Source organism: Rissa tridactyla, chromosome 1, assembly GCF_028500815.1.
Source record: "Rissa tridactyla isolate bRisTri1 chromosome 1, bRisTri1.patW.cur.20221130, whole genome shotgun sequence".
Taxonomy (NCBI): domain Eukaryota; kingdom Metazoa; phylum Chordata; class Aves; order Charadriiformes; family Laridae; genus Rissa; species Rissa tridactyla.
In genome coordinates, this window is record NC_071466.1 from 120906043 (window position 1) to 120922963 (window position 16921).

The following is a 16921-nucleotide window of genomic DNA, read 5'->3' on the forward strand; positions in this document are numbered from 1 at the left end:
TTTCTTTAAAAAAATTGGAAACAAGAGAGTCTAAATAATTCCCGCGTCCCTTCAGTGGTGAGGATGTACAAATAAGGACAACCTGATGTATGAGCCAGTTCTCTTTTACTTCTCAAGCCTAGGATCTGGACTTGATCCTATCCCCATTGAAATAACAGAAAAAAAACCAAAGTGAAAGTCCATAGGCTACTGCTCTATAAGGTGAGACTGAGCTGAGATGTTTAGGAAGCTTTCTTTTCCCCCTTTTATCAGCAGTACTACCCACGGTCAGATTTTTACCGAGGTCTTTGAAGGTTCAAGCGCTCACCAAAAAACCCCACCCAAAATCAGATGGCATCTTAATTTGGGAGAAATCTTTTCAAAATATAGCCTTCTAGTCCCCATTCTTTGACTGGAGATCGGGTGTAGTCTATCAATATATACACAGATTGTCCCACTGGTAAACTCCACAAGAAAACTTTCTGAAGAGTAACTGACTACCCATGGAGTCTTTTTAACAGCAACCTCTAGGTAGATATTGGCACCATGTCTTCCCTGGTACATAGGAAATACAAGCCTGATTTCTAGATACGAACAGCATTAGTAAATGCTACATCATTATTTCTCACGCTTTGAAAAAGTTTGTCAAATTCAGTAGCAATATATTCTATCTAAAAATGGCTAATACCGCTCTTCGCAATCTTCGCAACAATTTATGGTCTTTTTAATTCTACCAGTAATATTTACTAAAAAACCCCATTCTGTTAAGATGATTTATTTTTTTCTAATACAGATCTATATATGATGTAGAAATCAACAGTTGTAAATAAAAGAAAATGTCAATATAAAGCAGAGACTATTTAATAGCAGATTTTCTTTGATTCATAGTTATTTACATAAATTGTATGTAGAATTCAGTTATTCATAAAAAGTGGAAACTTTCACAGTGCAAACCAGTCACTAAAAGGATTGCCCATCTCTGTTCCAAATCATTTTTGTGTAAAAGATGCTTATGCCACAGGGAAGCACCAACACACAGATGCTGACAAATAAATGTATGAACACTGACAGCATAACAGAACTGAGTAAGTAAACTGTACTCAAGAAAAAAAAAAAAAAAGTATTACAGCCTGTCCACATTACTTTCTCTATTTGTTCTGATACGCTTGGGGATGAAGTTGGTAGACAGCACAACTTAATTTCACTTCATATTTTCAGGAAGTTCTCCTTACCAAAAATTGAAGGTGTCAACACTTGGTGTTATGGAGGCAGAGAGTGAGTGAACAGAGGTGTCTCTAATACTTAACATAGGCAAGATGCAACCATTTCATTACAGAAATTACATTTCATTACCAGCACAAAAACCTCCCCTTCAATCTTTCTTCCCACCTTTTCATAGTATTTGACCTCGTAGTCCAAGATGATCCCATTGGGGTGTTCAGGTTCTTGCCAAGACAGAGACACGCTGTTCCTGGATGTCCTGTCTTTCCTTATGACTGTGATGGGGGATGGAGCTGCAAAGGGGATGGGGGGAAGAGGGAAGAGAGAAAAGCAAATTGAGTTTATCTCTGTTCCAATCCTTGGCAAAGAGTGCCGTTTTCCATTTAAAAGACTCACGAGCATAGGTCTGGACTTGTGTCAACATTCAGCAGCTGGATTATAGTCCTAGTACACATGCCTTAAAGCATGCTGGCCTCAAGGAAAATGAACTGAGATTTTTCTGTTAGACTGGTGGACCAGTGGCAAGACAGCAGATGGTTTCGATCTGCTACTACAGTGTAAGCAATGAAATACATTTGATATACTAAAAAAGAGAACAAAATAACAGCACTACCTATTTGTTATAATGCTGAAGTATTATCATTACCAGACTCTGCAGAACTCTGATAACATTTTCATATGCAAGTGTAAAACGGTGCTGGGATGCATTACGTACAAGGACCTCCCGGTATCCACGGCTAGTCGTAACTATCAGCATTCTGCAGAATACAGCCTCTTTCATAATATTATTTGGTAAGCTCTCCAGATACAAATTGCTCCCATATACACTTCTCCTTTACCACATTTCTTTGAAAATGAAATTTGAAGAAAAACATCTAAACTGCAAAGTAACCTCATTTCTGATCTGTATTAATCAGTTAGGCGTGACAACTGATTGCATGCCACAGGCTCACCCACCACCCAAAACTTGGAAGTACTACCAACGTTACAGAAAAAGAAATCATAATTACCTAAGATTCTTGAACATCAGTTCAGCTTTAGACCACACAGCTCTGTGCATTGTTCCAAGACCAGGCCTAGGTTTCCTGGACTCACTGAAAGCTATGCATTTTTTTTTAATTATGTTTTCTGTTTCTTTTGGGTTGGCTTCCCACTCCAAATGCTTTTCTTCCATGGCTTTGGCCAAAATTCATGAGACGATAGGTTACAGATCACACATTAAAGGTTGTAACTGTCATTTTAAAAAAAGATCTTTTACCAGGAAACAGCCTTTTATCTTAACATGTAAAACAAATGTGTTTATAAGTTCAACATTGTGCTGTCCTAATAAAAAGGCTCTAGCTGATCTAAACAATTTTATTTCAGTTGAATCCTATGAAGCTTTTACCGTTCATATAAAACTAGAGCCACTTTACAAGCATTACACATTTGCATACGTTAGCCAGTGCCCTTTCTCTTTGGCTTTTCATCCCTGCAAGAGACCTTTCAAAATCCAGGGGGGGGGGGGAAGTAGTTTTAATTAAAATAAATTTTGGAAAATTCATTCTGTGTTTGATTTTGCTAAACTTCCACCAAAACGTACCTTCTAGCTCTGAGTCATAATCTAAATGTTGACATCCTCCTTTAATTGAGTAGAACATCTAGGAAGCTACATACACCCACACAAGCAAATACATATATACACACTTCCACATTTGTTCTGGGTTGAAACACATCCTCTGAGCAGCACTTTCACATGTCACATGGTTCACAATAGCTTTCTGAGAGGATTAAAAAGTTGCAAAAATGCTTTTTTTTTGTGGTCTTTTGCTTTTTCTTTTTTCTCCCCAGCAGGAAGACTTTATCCTAAATTTAAATTACTGAAATCAAATTTTTGAGTTATTTTGGGGCTTTAGTTGTCGTCTTTGGTTTTTTTGAAGTAGAATGGGAAAATGCCTCTTTCTGTTTTACTTGGACTCACCAGATCTATGCTTGCTGAAGAGCTGAAAAGCATCAGGGCAAGGTACACAGGACCGGTTTATAACCAACATCCTTCAGTAATTCTACTTGAATTCCACTTAGGCACAAACCAGTGCTACAGCCAAAATACAAAGTGGTTAGCTGGCTGGACTATTCTACCGTAGCCAGCTCTATGTTAACTCACATACACATGCTCGCTGCTTTTATGTTCTTGTAAGTCATTTTTATGTCTTCTTTTTAAGACAAGCTGTTCATCTTTTTTTGTATGTGAATAGATTGCCAAGCTCAGTACCCCAGCTGGTAACCCTTCCCACTAAGGTAACATTAATACAGATTTTATGAATAATTAATACATGATTAACAGAAATGGCTTTTCTGCTAATAAATTATGGTAATTTGTACTATAACAAATTCTCATGGCAGGCTGAAATAATCTTATATGCTCCAATACAGATGTGCTTCAAAAAAAGCTTTCTTCTAACACAGTATTAATTATTTTGAGCTCATTTACACACATCTCCACAGATGCTACCAGTAACTTATCTCACAGCAGTTTATTAGAAAAGCGTCTGTTCTGCAGTTATCAATAACATTATAAAACATTCATATACCTTTTCTAATCCCCAGGGTTCCCAAAGCTGCTTAGAAATTACACATACAGAGTGTCTGGAAGAGACAGCATCCCACCGCATGGGCAAATGGAGGGGAGATGGATAATCACAGGGAACACGAAGTTTTAGGCACTTTTAATCCCATGCACAGAACGGATCCAAGTTCTGCAACACAGCGCTGCACACCAGGCCACTCCAACAGCTACTGAGCCCCCGAGCTACGGACATTATGTATTCCAAACAGCCCAGAGTCTTGCAGACCAGCAAAGAAAGCTTATGCCATGTACTGTACTGGTAATTTAAGACAACATATTGTCCAGATGACTTCTAACTTTATGCTTAATTCTACTGCAGTCAATAGATTTAAGATACAGGAAGAATTAAGGTAAACTGTAAGTACGTACTGTCCTGCCCAGGGACGGTCATATGACAACAGAAGCGCCTTCCTGACCTACGGCCCCAGCTCAGGTTTGGAGCATTTAGGATGAACAGCTTGACATTTGCACTAATTTGCATTCATTTCTTCATGTACGCATCCCTAGAATACAATGTAATACATCAAAACACATAACCTGTGTTCTAAAACGTCTTCTGATATATACTTATTTTAAAAATAGGGTGGGGTTTTTTTCTTTGTTTTTCTCAAGTGTTCTTGAATATATCCTATGAAGCAGAAAAGGACTACCTCCAATCAAGTCAAGCAAGCTATGTTAATCTCAGAGCAACCATTTCTGGCCCAAAGTAGAAGTCAGCCTTAGTTTCCATTTTGCAGCACAGCTAGTCCTCCCTCCTCACCAGCAACTGTATTTTACTGTTCACTTGGAAAAGTCTGAAATTCCAGCAAAGAGAGAAACTGCAGTTAAAGGAAGTTAACATTATAAACCGTTAAACAACAAAGGCACCACCATGAGCAGTGATGCGCATAAAACCAAAACAAACTATCTGCATATAAAGACTATATATTCAGTGATTCTTATAAAAACTGTATGTTTTAGTCTTCTGGACGAGAAAGAGGGACCTGAGAGCTTCCTATTTCCTGAACACCACTAAATAACTACAGCAGAATGAGACAGAATTCAAAATCAGGCTACAGAAAAGAAGTATTTCATATTTAGAATATCCATTTTTCATTGCAGTTCCAGGATTTTCTTTTCTTAAATTGAAAGACAATTAGATTGCGCAACAACAGAATGCTGCAACAAATATTTTAAATGTCTGCAGCTCCCATTGACAAAAAGAATCTTGTCACTATGGCTTAGCCAAAAACGACACATTACTAAGATTTTTAGATAAACAGAAGTTTTAAAAATTATATTAAAGCATCAATATCAACACAAAATTAGTTTAAATTAATATATCATTTAGAAAATACACATTTCAAGGTAAAACTTAAAAAGAGTACTTATTTAGACTAAGAAGTTGAATAAATGCAGTTTCAGTGATTTTTGGATAAATCTTGTGGCCAGGCCACTCCAACAGCTACCGAGCCTCCGAGCTGTGGACACTATGTATTCCAAACAGTCCAGCGTCTTGCAGACCAGCAAAGAAAGCTTATGCCATGTACTGTATGTATACCTCTATATATTTACATTTTTATTGCTGTTTTGATTAATGTATTAGTGCTTTTAACTTCTTCACCGAATAAGAATTGGGGTTTTTTTTTATAATTTAGGTTTGTGTGGCCACGCACTAAGAGGTTTATTCTCAAAAGTCACATGAATGCATATAGTGGCATTTTTATGCATCAGCTGGTTACTATTTGTCTGGTACTACAGGCTAACTGGTTTATGACTAGTTTAAGCAGTTAATATGAACTTTCAAAACTCCCTGGAGTTACAAGGGGAAATGTACTTTGAGCGCTCAATGCTGTTAGGTAGCATTTCTGACAACTGGGAATGTGGACGTTGAAAAGGCAACGAACGCAATGATCCAGGGAGCTTAGACTCACAAGTGTAAAAACCTCCTCACTCATGACTATTAAAGGTGCAAGCAAATAACATGAAGGACCTAGCAGAGAGAACAATAAAACTCTGCTCAAACTGATTTCCCAGCGAAACTGACCCCAACAGATCATTTGTTTTCCTCCAGTTTAATAGCACCTGTATATAAATCTCCTTATTGACTTTTTCCTTATTTCTTGGTTATTGTTTTCATATGTGACTGGCTTACAGATGTATACTGGAAGTAAATTCCCTGTCCTGTGACAGACAGAACTCAGTATTAACTTTGGGAAGCCACGTGTGTACAACTGCTGAAATATTTAGAGTCCTGTTGTTTCTTTCTTAGGTCTCTAGATCACAAATTATATTTTAGGGAAGGACCTCGTTCTAAAATAACCATGGCCTGCTCACTTCCAGCTTTTGCTTACAACCAGCTATCAGCATTAGAATGTAAAATATTCCAAGCTATGCTGAAAGATGGTGACCAAGAACATATCTAAGCCAGCAGAACTGACTGTATTACCCAAATTGCAACTTCTTCTGCACCGATGAATAAATGGAAGGCTTGTTCCTTTTTTTTTTCCTGCAGAAAACTGATGATTATCTAATCATAATACTGTCATCTGATATAATGCATAAATTTTATTTAATGTCTATGAAGCCTCTAGGAGGTAATGTGGAACAAGAGCAGTAAATAAAGATCGTAATCTGAAAATTAAATCTGCAGCCTCTGACAGTAGGATCCACCGGGACTCAAACCCAAATCTGTAAATCTTAAGAGGGCTCCACTGTCCAAACCACAAAACTATTGTTGGAGTTAAAGTGGAAATACCAAACTGATCTCTCGCTTAGACGTAGTTTCTCTAGGAAACTCACATCCACAGAGTCAGGCTACACGAGGGAACTCACCCCGGTGCAAGCATTAGGCGCCCGTGCATGGCTGGGTCCGGCACTGCTCATAACGCTGCACATACACATTTCACTCGCGCAACGAGAACTCAACATCTGGGGCTTTGTGAACCAGCCTTTCTAACGTTAGGTTCATCCAACCGTTGCACTACCAACCAACATTCAATTTGTGACAGAGTCCTATGCAACGACTCGCAAATCAGTATAATGACGCCACACCGCCATGACGTGATCGCATGAACACAATGTCTGTATGAACTGCTACTCTTGTCCTTGGATCCTTTACATCTCCAACTTCTAGTCTGTGGATTAACATTGAAGGGGTTTATTACAGAAGCCTGCTCACAGACACAGAAAGCAGGAGTTGCACTATTTTAAACCTTCTCTGATTGCATTACTATTTACTTTCTCCATTAAGTGCAGTTAAAGGTGCTGCCTCCCTCTAGGCGGTTGTGCAGAAGCAAGGCTGATACCACAGGCACATTCCAAGAAGGCTCAGTCAGTCCTGGGTCCCCAGGTGCCTCCCAGGAGGCAGGAGGAGGAGGAAACAGTTACGCTTTAACAACACTTTGGAAACCTGCTAAACCCTACACGCTCCTCTTCCAGATACAATTACCCACCTCTTCAACGTGCCTGCAGACACAGTCCTTTGCCCTTTAATCTGCAGGACACGTAGTTAAACTAGCACAGTACTTGTGTTTGTGTTCCTGCACCTTTTCCTTGAGCTGAAGCAGGCTCAATATATTTTTATGACTTGGGCTGTAAAATGTCATCTGATTCTCTAACATCATTAGGTGACTGTCAGCCAGAACGCAATGCACCTTCCCTGTCCTTCCATGTCATTAGGGAGTCTAGCCACCCCAGCAGCAAGAGGCCCATGTCAGTGTCAGGGACCCTCACGCTGGATCCCAGCAGGATGCAATCATAACAAAGTGGGTGAAAAGATTCCCAGTTTCTGGGAGAGGGCCATCAAGATCTGGACATTTACACACATTCTCAAAACGTGTGAGAGAGACCTTATTGCAGCCTTTCAGTACTTAAAGGGGGCCTACAGGAAAGATGGGGACAATCTTTTTAGCAGGACCTATTATGATAGGACTAGGGGTGATGATTTTAAACTAAAAGAGAGAAGATTTAGAATGGACATAAGGAAGAAATTTTTACGATGAGGTTGGTGAAACACTGGACCAGGTTGCCCAGAGAGGCGGTAGATGCCACATCCTTGGATGGTAGGTCAAGGTCAGGTCGGACAGGGCTCTGACCAACCTGATCTAGTTGAAGATGTCCCTACTCATTGCAGGGGGGTTGGAACTAGATGACCTTTAAAAGTCCCTTCCAACCCAAACTATTCTATCATTGTATGATTCAAAATGAAGGAGGAAAAAAATAGGACAAAACTTTAGGGACAAATAGAAGGAGCCTAACTTTGGATGAAACAAAGCCCGTGTGTGAGAGCTGCGAATGTTTCTCCCAGAAAAAGGACAAAATATTTTAAAAACTGACTTGTTCACGGTTATTTTAATGGATGATTGCCTGCATTATGGCAGGTAATGCATCTGGAAGCTGGTGGACTCCAGCCTGTGGTCAGAGACTCCAGAGCGGTTGCAGTCATCACACAGGTGCCATGAAGAAAAGGTAGTAGGGAACTAGGAAGGGGAAAACAAGCAGTTTCAAGCAGGAATTATACTAAAAGGCGGCTGCTTGATTTTGCTCTCAAGTGCAGAGAAAGGCAACCTTCTGGGCAGCAGCTGTCACCGGACAAATAATTATCAGAGCTCATTTTTCACTCTTACAAATAAATTCTAAATTAAAAGCAAACTTCATTAAGTGTTGCACATTCATGTTCTCATTTCTCCCTCTTTTTATTAAAAGAGATAGCAAATGCCTTCCACAAAGCAAACAAAATGTTAGACTTGCTCATATGTTTAACACGTGTGTAATAAATCACAGAAATGCCATGTCCATTTGGGAAGTATCAGGCCGCACAAGGCACTCGCTTCAGAAACTGAAAATTATGGTGGCATGGCGGTCACAGCTGTTATTTCAGAGAGGAGACAAACGCCTTATATGCTTTCATAAGGATTCAGCCCAAAGGTACTCATAACACAAATGTTATTCTTTCTGTTCTCTGCTTGAGATGGTGGGAGCTTCGCAATACTTCATATTTTTCACTGAATGTGTTTAAGACCGTATCAGTTTAAAATAAACAGTTTTGCTTTGTCTTTCCTACCCCATTGTTACATTACTTTATAGAACGTTAGAGCCTCAGGCTTCCTGGTGTGAAGTTTTCGGAAAGAAGAATTTATTCACCATGCCCATAACATCAACTGTCAGGTGCTGAGTAGGCTCTCCCTTTCCGGGGAAGTTTAGTTCAACCAGAGAAATCCCACTCACAATCTAAGAAGTATACTTAAGAGCCACCTCTAGGAATGCCAGTATCCAAAACTGGAGAAGATAAACACCCTCAGATAAGTAATTTATGATATAAAGTATTTCTCTGCTTTTAAGTAATTGTCAAGAGCTCCTGAAGTGGTCTGTCAGGAAGTTCCATCAGCATCTTTTCAACCTGGTCAGAAAAGACTATGAATGGAAACAATGGTTCTCAATGTTTCTGCCTGTCATTCTTTGGTAGTTTCACCAAAGCAATCAGACCGATTGCTTTTGCAAAGGTTAACCAGGACAGGAGGATCTCTGATGGAAAAGACTTGAAAGGTGATCACATCTTCTTTCAATTTCTTTTGGATTTGGGGAGGATTTAACCTTTATTTTCACTTGGTTTTAAACATTTTCTTTCTATATAGAAGCATAGTTTACTAGAAAGAATGTACAAAGAAAACTCTTTCATACATACCCCGCTGTAGAATTAGACCCTGCAAGAAAAGTAAAAAGAAACAAAGAAATATAACTTGCTTGAGGGATTTCTGATGTTAAGCTTTCAAATTCTGAGGACGCTCACTTTGCAACACTGGGAAGTTGTCACTAGTGAGAAGAAGCAAAGTCTTTAATTTTCAGAACAAGGTCTACTCCCTTCAGAGGGGACCTGTCTTCACGAGCAGGATGACACATCCTTGGGCTCAAATCAGCTTATGTAGTTGGTGTGAGTAAACCCAAAGCTGCACGTATGTGAAGACTGTAACATGCAGGGGTGCATAACTTTGAAACTATAATTTGGTTTTATATTCAAATGCTTTAAAAAAAAATTATTACATTAATAATTCCCATTGACAGGAATAGTCCACAACCCCAAAGAAATAAGTAACATTTTTTCCCAGCTGTCCCCAGCCTGCAAATTGTCTAGATGGAATGGCTTCCAGAAGCAAGGGAAGTTGATCGCTTTGTTTACAATCAAGAGGAACACAGACTACTTCCCTCAGTGATTACTGAGAATGCTAGAGCAGATAAGGGAAAGAGAGCCAGAAATCTAGGGAATATTATTTAACTGAGTGCTGAGCATCCTGTTTACCTACATTTCTTTATTTTTACTATTTTACCAGACCGAGATATTAAATGAGAATCCACACGCAGCCTCATGTTAAAGACTAGAATAGAAGCAAGTAAAGAAAACCATTATCCACTGATTGCTGAATACAATTGCACCACGATCTCTGGAAAAAGGTAGCTAAAAAGCACTGGAAGTGAAGAACACTAGCTGAGCCACCAACTTCACCTGCGAACTTTCTCTAAGGTCATGAGCATTCACAGGAGGATCCCGTGAGCAGGAGAGACCAATGTATGTCACAGCCTTTGAAGCCTCGGCAGAGCTTCCTTGACGTTCAGGGGAAAAGGGATCAAAGGCTTTGCAAGCAGAACGTCTCTAGCTAATAACAGGCTATGCATGGAGTGACATTGTTAAAACACTTCCCTTTTATATCCCTAAACGAGGAGTTTTATTGAGTTAAAATGATCCTTGAATAGCCTCCGGGCTGAACTGTAAAACACATTTGAAAAGCGTGAAATCTTTATTTATGCCAGGAATGTTTGAAACTCAAAAGATAAATGTCACTCAAAAAAACAAGCATGTCCTAGGTATTCAGTACGTAATGGGGCACAGCTGTAATAACAGTCAGTGAACCAGAGACTCCCTACATCATGTCATTAGCTCACTTTTAATAAGTCTATCTTCTTGTCCTTTTTATAAGGACCATAGGGAAAAAAAGAAATATATCACACACCAAACATCTGTGGCTTTCTCAAATTGTCTCACTTAGAAGACAGATCTACTTAAGGGACCTGTCTTGGGATATAGATTGTAAAGTGCACACAACCCTTTCTAAATATGGATTTTATTTAAACAGGGAGCATCACACATCGTTTGTGAGCTGCTGAAGACAGTGTGGTCTAGCTTAAGAGAATAAAGGCTGAATGCATAAATAGCATCACAGTTCCTGCAAGTAATCAAAGACATATATTAAAATAAAGCTTGGTACTCAACTTTGTGCTGAATTTATTGCCTTAAAGCCACAAATTTCAGGCAAATACAATTCTAGTTCTGAGGAGGTTTTAACAACTTTTTCTGAGACCCAAGTGAGTCTTTGCTTACAATGGCACTGAAAAATTTACTGATTTTTTGCTCCATTTTAAATGTTTAGCCCCCAAGCTGAAACCAAAGGTTGGCTTGAAATTTTCGATCTGCAAATGACGCATGTAGATCAAGATATTACAAACCAGCAAGGTCTACACTTTAAGACTCTCCTCTCAATGATCTTAATTTCTGTACTTAGTGGTCAGTTTTGTTCTCAAGCTTTTTTGAACAATTTTCATCCTGGCCCCTTGCAAAAAACTCCGTAGTACCTTATCAGTTACCTTCTCCTTAGGCAAACATAAACATACTGTGTTTCAAAACTGCTAGATTTGACAACTAATACGTTTAAGAAAGAGACAGAAAGAGGAGTAAAAATAAATTTGATTCAATGTATGTACCAGACTGGGCTGTGTGTTTACACTTGTAGAAAATACCTGGTTTATGTGTTTTTATCACACTGCTATTCATTAATCCAGAAAAAAAAAAAAAAAGAGAGAGAGAAAAATGTATTAGAGGCAGGTTCCAGACCTGATACTGCCACATGTAGGGGCACATGCACAGCTACTATTGCAGTCATCTGTTTTCCTACACTTTTTCATGCACAAGTTACATGATTAAGCAAGACGATTAAACAGGCTACATGAATTGTTCTGCTTTGTGGGTTTTAGAAATACAAAAAATAAAAGGAGGAGACTCCTGATAATCAGACTAATGCTCTTCTAGGGAAGCCTGTGATGAAATAGGGTATATCTGGTTTTTTGTTATTCTTTGTACACTAGCTGTGCCTAAGTGCCTCAGTTTGATCCAGGGGTGGTTATCTTCTTCAAGCTTCCTATACGAAAAGAAACACACTGAGAAAGGAATCAACATTTTACAAGAGCGCAACTGAATTGTGGGGAGACCAAAACTCAGGTTTAGGCATTTTTAGGCACTTAACTGAGAAGTATAATCACTTTCTATAGTTACTAGGAAAAGACTGACATCTCAAGGTAGAATTTAGCCCACAAAAAGCCACCCGTGTTTCCTTTGCATTTCTTTCTACAGCAGGTAAGCAGAGATTCCTATTTATACTCCGATTTTAGGGGGTTTTTGCAACTATCTGAATCCTATATGGACTGCACGGAAGAGCTGGGTTGCACTGAGGGCAGAGTTTGAGGGGGTCTCTTGTTACAACATGTCCCCTTTGTTCCTCTCCTGATGCCAGGATATGTGACAGCACAAAACTCTCTGGAATCGATTTAGTACTGACCCTGGCTTATTGTAGCTGAACTCAGTTGCTACCACCATTCGCAGCTGCACTGTTGAGACTTTGGTTTACAAGGCCTTAAGTCCTTAAGAACTAATCAAACATAAAAATACATTTAAAGCTGTTACACTGTGCATTTAGTGATTAAAAGAAAATAGTCTATTTTATTATCAAGCAGGCATGCAGTGAAGACCTGAGGTATAAAAAAAAAAAAAAAAAAAAGATTTGGGCATCAGCACAGGTATATTTATAAAATATAGAAAACGTAATTCTTTTCATTGAACTTTGTTGCTAATAATTATTTTGCCGGAACCCTGGACACTGAGTCATATTGGAAATAATAGAAGGGATAAGAGCTCCGGAAGATGCACATGCCAAGTTGGGGTCTGGAGACAGAATATTCAGCCTGACATAGAGTAAGCTGCCCTATCCAGGAAAATGATGTTGCAGAAAGAGGGTCATAGACTTAACCCCTTATTCTCACCTGTCCTGTACAGGGTTTTGATTTTGCTCACTCTCTTTGGCATGCCCCTATGGATCCTCTGGTCTAACCTGGACAACTGAATTTGCAACCCTACACAGTGACTCAGAGCCACTTGGATATGGTACATAGAAATTAAAGACAAAACTGTAGACAAGCTCTCTTGGGACAGCAGTTAATTTTCTAGAGCTTACACAGTTCGTACAGGTAGGAAGTCCAAAGACATCTTCAAACATAAATTATCTGTCTCCATAGTAAAACTGTACTAGTGTAATGTAAACTTGTTTATAAACTAATTTGTTCAGATCAGTTCAAATCCCAAAATGGGCACTCTTCCTTCAGAGTGTTCCTATTAATTTAACATGAAAAAGTGGGGAAAAACTAATTCTTAGAGTAGCACAAGTGTGACTATGCGAGGTTCGCAGCATTTTAACTGAAATGCTCACATGCAATTTAAAACTGCTTCCCCCCATAATCAGATATCCTAACATCCACACGGGGAAAGCTAGTCAGTGGAAAGTAGGTCTCAGTTTGCTCATTGCTGACTCCAAGGGGAAGTACCATAGCTGTTTGCTATAGCACCACAGCATACAATAATGCTGTACAATACACAAATGAATAAGACTGGATCCCACAGTCTCTCTGATGAAAAAGCTTAGGAAGGAGGTGGTAACCCACAGGCAATTTAACTAAATAAAAGCGCTCTCTCTAAAGCCATCTAGTCTTACGGAGGTATTCTGTACAGTAAGCCAACCCTACTGCAGTTTTCCATATTCATCTATGCATAAACTTTATGTGCAGTGACAAATGGTAAGAGTTTTGAGGTTGCTAAATACCTAAACAAACGATTCAACAATACTCTCCTGAATTTCTTTGAAGCAGGGATACTGAGGTTTATAGCCCCTCTGCACCCATAGGTTTGCTCTCTCTCCATCCTGAGTAAGCATATGGGGAGTTTACTCCCCAGATTTCATTGAGAGGGCCTTGCTAAGTGGATGAAAAGGTCAGAGTTAAAAGAGGACAGTAATTACTGAACAGGCCCTTACCTGGTCTCTTTCCAGTTGCTGCGGTCTTCTTCACACACAATCATCGCACATAGATTGAGATGGGAAGGGGTCTCTGCAGATCACCTAATCCAACCCCCTGCTGAAAGCAGGGTCACCCACAGCAGGTTGCTCAGGACCGTGATTAGGTTTTGAATACCTCCACAGATGGAGATGCCACAATCTCTTTGGGCTACCTGTTCCAGTGCTCAGTTACACTTAGAGTAAAAAAGCTTTTCCTATGTTTAAACAGAATTTCTTGTATTTCAGTTTGCAACCACTACCTTTTGCCCTGTCATTAAGCGCTACTGAAGAGACCCTAGCTCTATCTTCTTTAAACCCTCCCATCAGGCCTTTACATACATTGATAAGATACACGTGAGCCTCCTCTCCTTCAGGCTGGGCAGTCCCACCACTCAGCCTTCCCCCATATGACAGATGTTCCTCTCCCTTAATCATCTTAGTGACCCTTCACTGGTCTTGCCTCAGTATATCCATCTCTCTCTTGTACTGGGGAGGGGGTGCGTGTGTGAGGGCACTAAGCTGCACACACCACGTGTGGCCTGACTAGTGCTGAGCAGAGGGGAAGGATCACCTCCCTCAATCTGCTGGTAGTGCTCTTCCTACTGCAGACCCAGATGCTCCACCAAGACCTCCAGGTCCTTTTCTGCAAAGCTGCTTTCCAGCCACTTGGCTAAAGCCCGTACTGGTGCACGGGGTCAGTCCTCCCCAGGTGCAGGATGCACTCAACTACAGGAATGCTAAAGATTGATGTTGAAAATAGCATGCTGGAGGAGGCTCACCAGAATTACATTCTGGACAGTTAGGAAAATACGAAGACTCTAAGCTTCTTCACAGTGCCAAAACCATGATTGTTGAGGAAGTGTTCTGTATCAATTTTACACATTATCTTATTCAACTCTGGGACACACACCTAGCATAAGAATTCTTTACAAACCGATTCTAACACCTTCTCCAGATAAAACTAGAGCATCTAAAGGTAATGGCCAGTGAACACTAGCTGTTTCTGATTTAGTTCTTAAGCAGGCAAGTACATTTTTTTATCATTAGATATATGCTTATATCCAATAGACTTGTATGGACTGTATTTACACAGATACTACATTTATTTGTTAGACAGGAAGTGCAGCCCTCTTCAGGAATATGGCAAGTTTCATTTGCCATTGCTCACTTTGGGACTTCCCCAAGATTCAACAAGCTGAGGATGCTTTCAGTATCTGTTTTGCTTTACACAATAAATACAGCAAGATTTGCTGTATTTGTTATTTATTAGATATGCCACTATCATATTATTTGCATGAGTTTATAGTTGCTAGAACTAATGAATACAAACCTAAACAAAACTAAGCAGATTTTAGATCAAACAAACAGACCCACTTCTTGTATGGTAAACCTTCTCACCAGATCTGCTGTGAGGAAAGGCTGGGGACAGCACTGTGTGTACTGGGATACTAGTGAGATGGACAAGGCTTCCTAAGACCTACCTGATAGATCAATATCTGCTAATGGTGCAGATTTCTGTAAGTTCTGAAAGTTCTCCTTGTCTCCTCTAGATCGCAAAGATCACTGCAGAGAATATGTCTAATTAAAATGTAGTTAAGTTAATTAGATCCTTGGTTAAAATCACAGAATTACAGAATGGCAGGGGTTGGAAGGGACCTCTGGAGATCATCTAGTCCAACCCCCCTGCCAGAGCAGGGTCACCTAGAGCTGGCTGCACAGGAACGCGTCCAGGCGGGTTTTGAATGTCTCCAGAGACGGAGACTCCACCACCTCTCTGGGCAGCCTGTGCCAGTGCTCTGCCACCCTCAGGGTAAAGAAGTTCCTCCTCATGTTTAGGTGGAACTTCCTATGGTCAAGTTTGTGCCCATTACATCTTGTCCTGTCACTAAAATATTAAACTTTTTGCTCAGCATTCCTGAGTCATAGCTGCAATCCCTATGAGAGTGTGTGATACCGTAAAAGCAGCGATATGGCAGAAAAACTGTTACTTTCTCATGCACCATCGGCAAAACTTATATATGTTGGCTGTGTTTTGCACTGGGAAATCTTCTCCCTCGTTGTTGTAAACTGATTATCCAGTAGTTAACGGTGTTGTTCCTACCAAATCATAGTCTTTCTTCAGTGAATTCCACACCCTATTTCCATTAAAACCTATGTGGGCTCCAGGGGAGTCTTCTGCTTGCTACAGCCCAAAGGCAGTAAATGCAGAACCACCCTGACCTGGACTGGATGTCTTTTCCCTTTGGGTTATTTATAAAGCTCAAGGAACGCACAACTTTCTGGTTGTTACAGATAAATGCGTTTTTAAAAAGCCCATAAACTGTGCTCAGAAAACGCAGCAAACCTAGAATATCTGTGCCCAGATCCCCGATCGCGCTAGCGACAAGCCAGGCAGCATGGCACAGCTGTCAGCCTCTCTGCGTGGCACATTCACAATTAGCACGCCACCTCCAGGGGTACCGAATTCCATATCCTCTCCCACAGCAGCCAGTGACCCTTTCTAAACAGGGTTGATTGGCGTTATTAGTAGATAACATCTGCGTGGTGCAACATATTGACGTGAAGTGAGCGCCTTCTTTGGGCAGCGGCAGACCGCTTCAATATAATTCAGCGGAAGCCGTATCAGGCAGCAATCGAAGGCATGTCGTACAGTGCAATGAAAGAGGATGATCAACAAACTAAATAAAATTGAAACATGTGTCCTTTCTCTTTTACTTCTACACCAAAGACAGAAAGACTTATAGAAATTAGAAATATTCTATACCTGTCTAGCCATATTTTGGAAGAGACTTTTTTTTTTTCCCCAGAGCTCATTAACCTTCGCTGGAGCAAAGTTCAATATAAGCACAGCAAAACTCAGGCCAGTCAGTTGGAAGAAAAATCCCAATCCGTGTTCTGAAATGATTCTGAATTTCCCCCAGTTCAAAGGAATGGATCTTGGCTTTACAACAGTTTGGTACTGTAAAAATCCTTGCATTCACAGCAG

The 16921-nt window shown here is 40.0% G+C and overlaps 1 protein-coding gene across 3 annotated transcripts in view; it reads right to left on the reverse strand.

Moving 5' to 3' along the window:
• The window catches only part of EPHA3 (EPH receptor A3), a 231365-nt gene that overhangs the window by 58496 nt on the left and 155948 nt on the right, over positions 1 to 16921 (reverse strand). For all 3 annotated transcript variants that reach the window (XM_054185699.1, XM_054185695.1, XM_054185708.1), the window contains one exon: positions 1369 to 1493. In XM_054185699.1, the coding sequence (XP_054041674.1) occupies positions 1369 to 1493 (125 nt within the window). The remainder of the gene's footprint in view (positions 1 to 1368; positions 1494 to 16921) is intronic.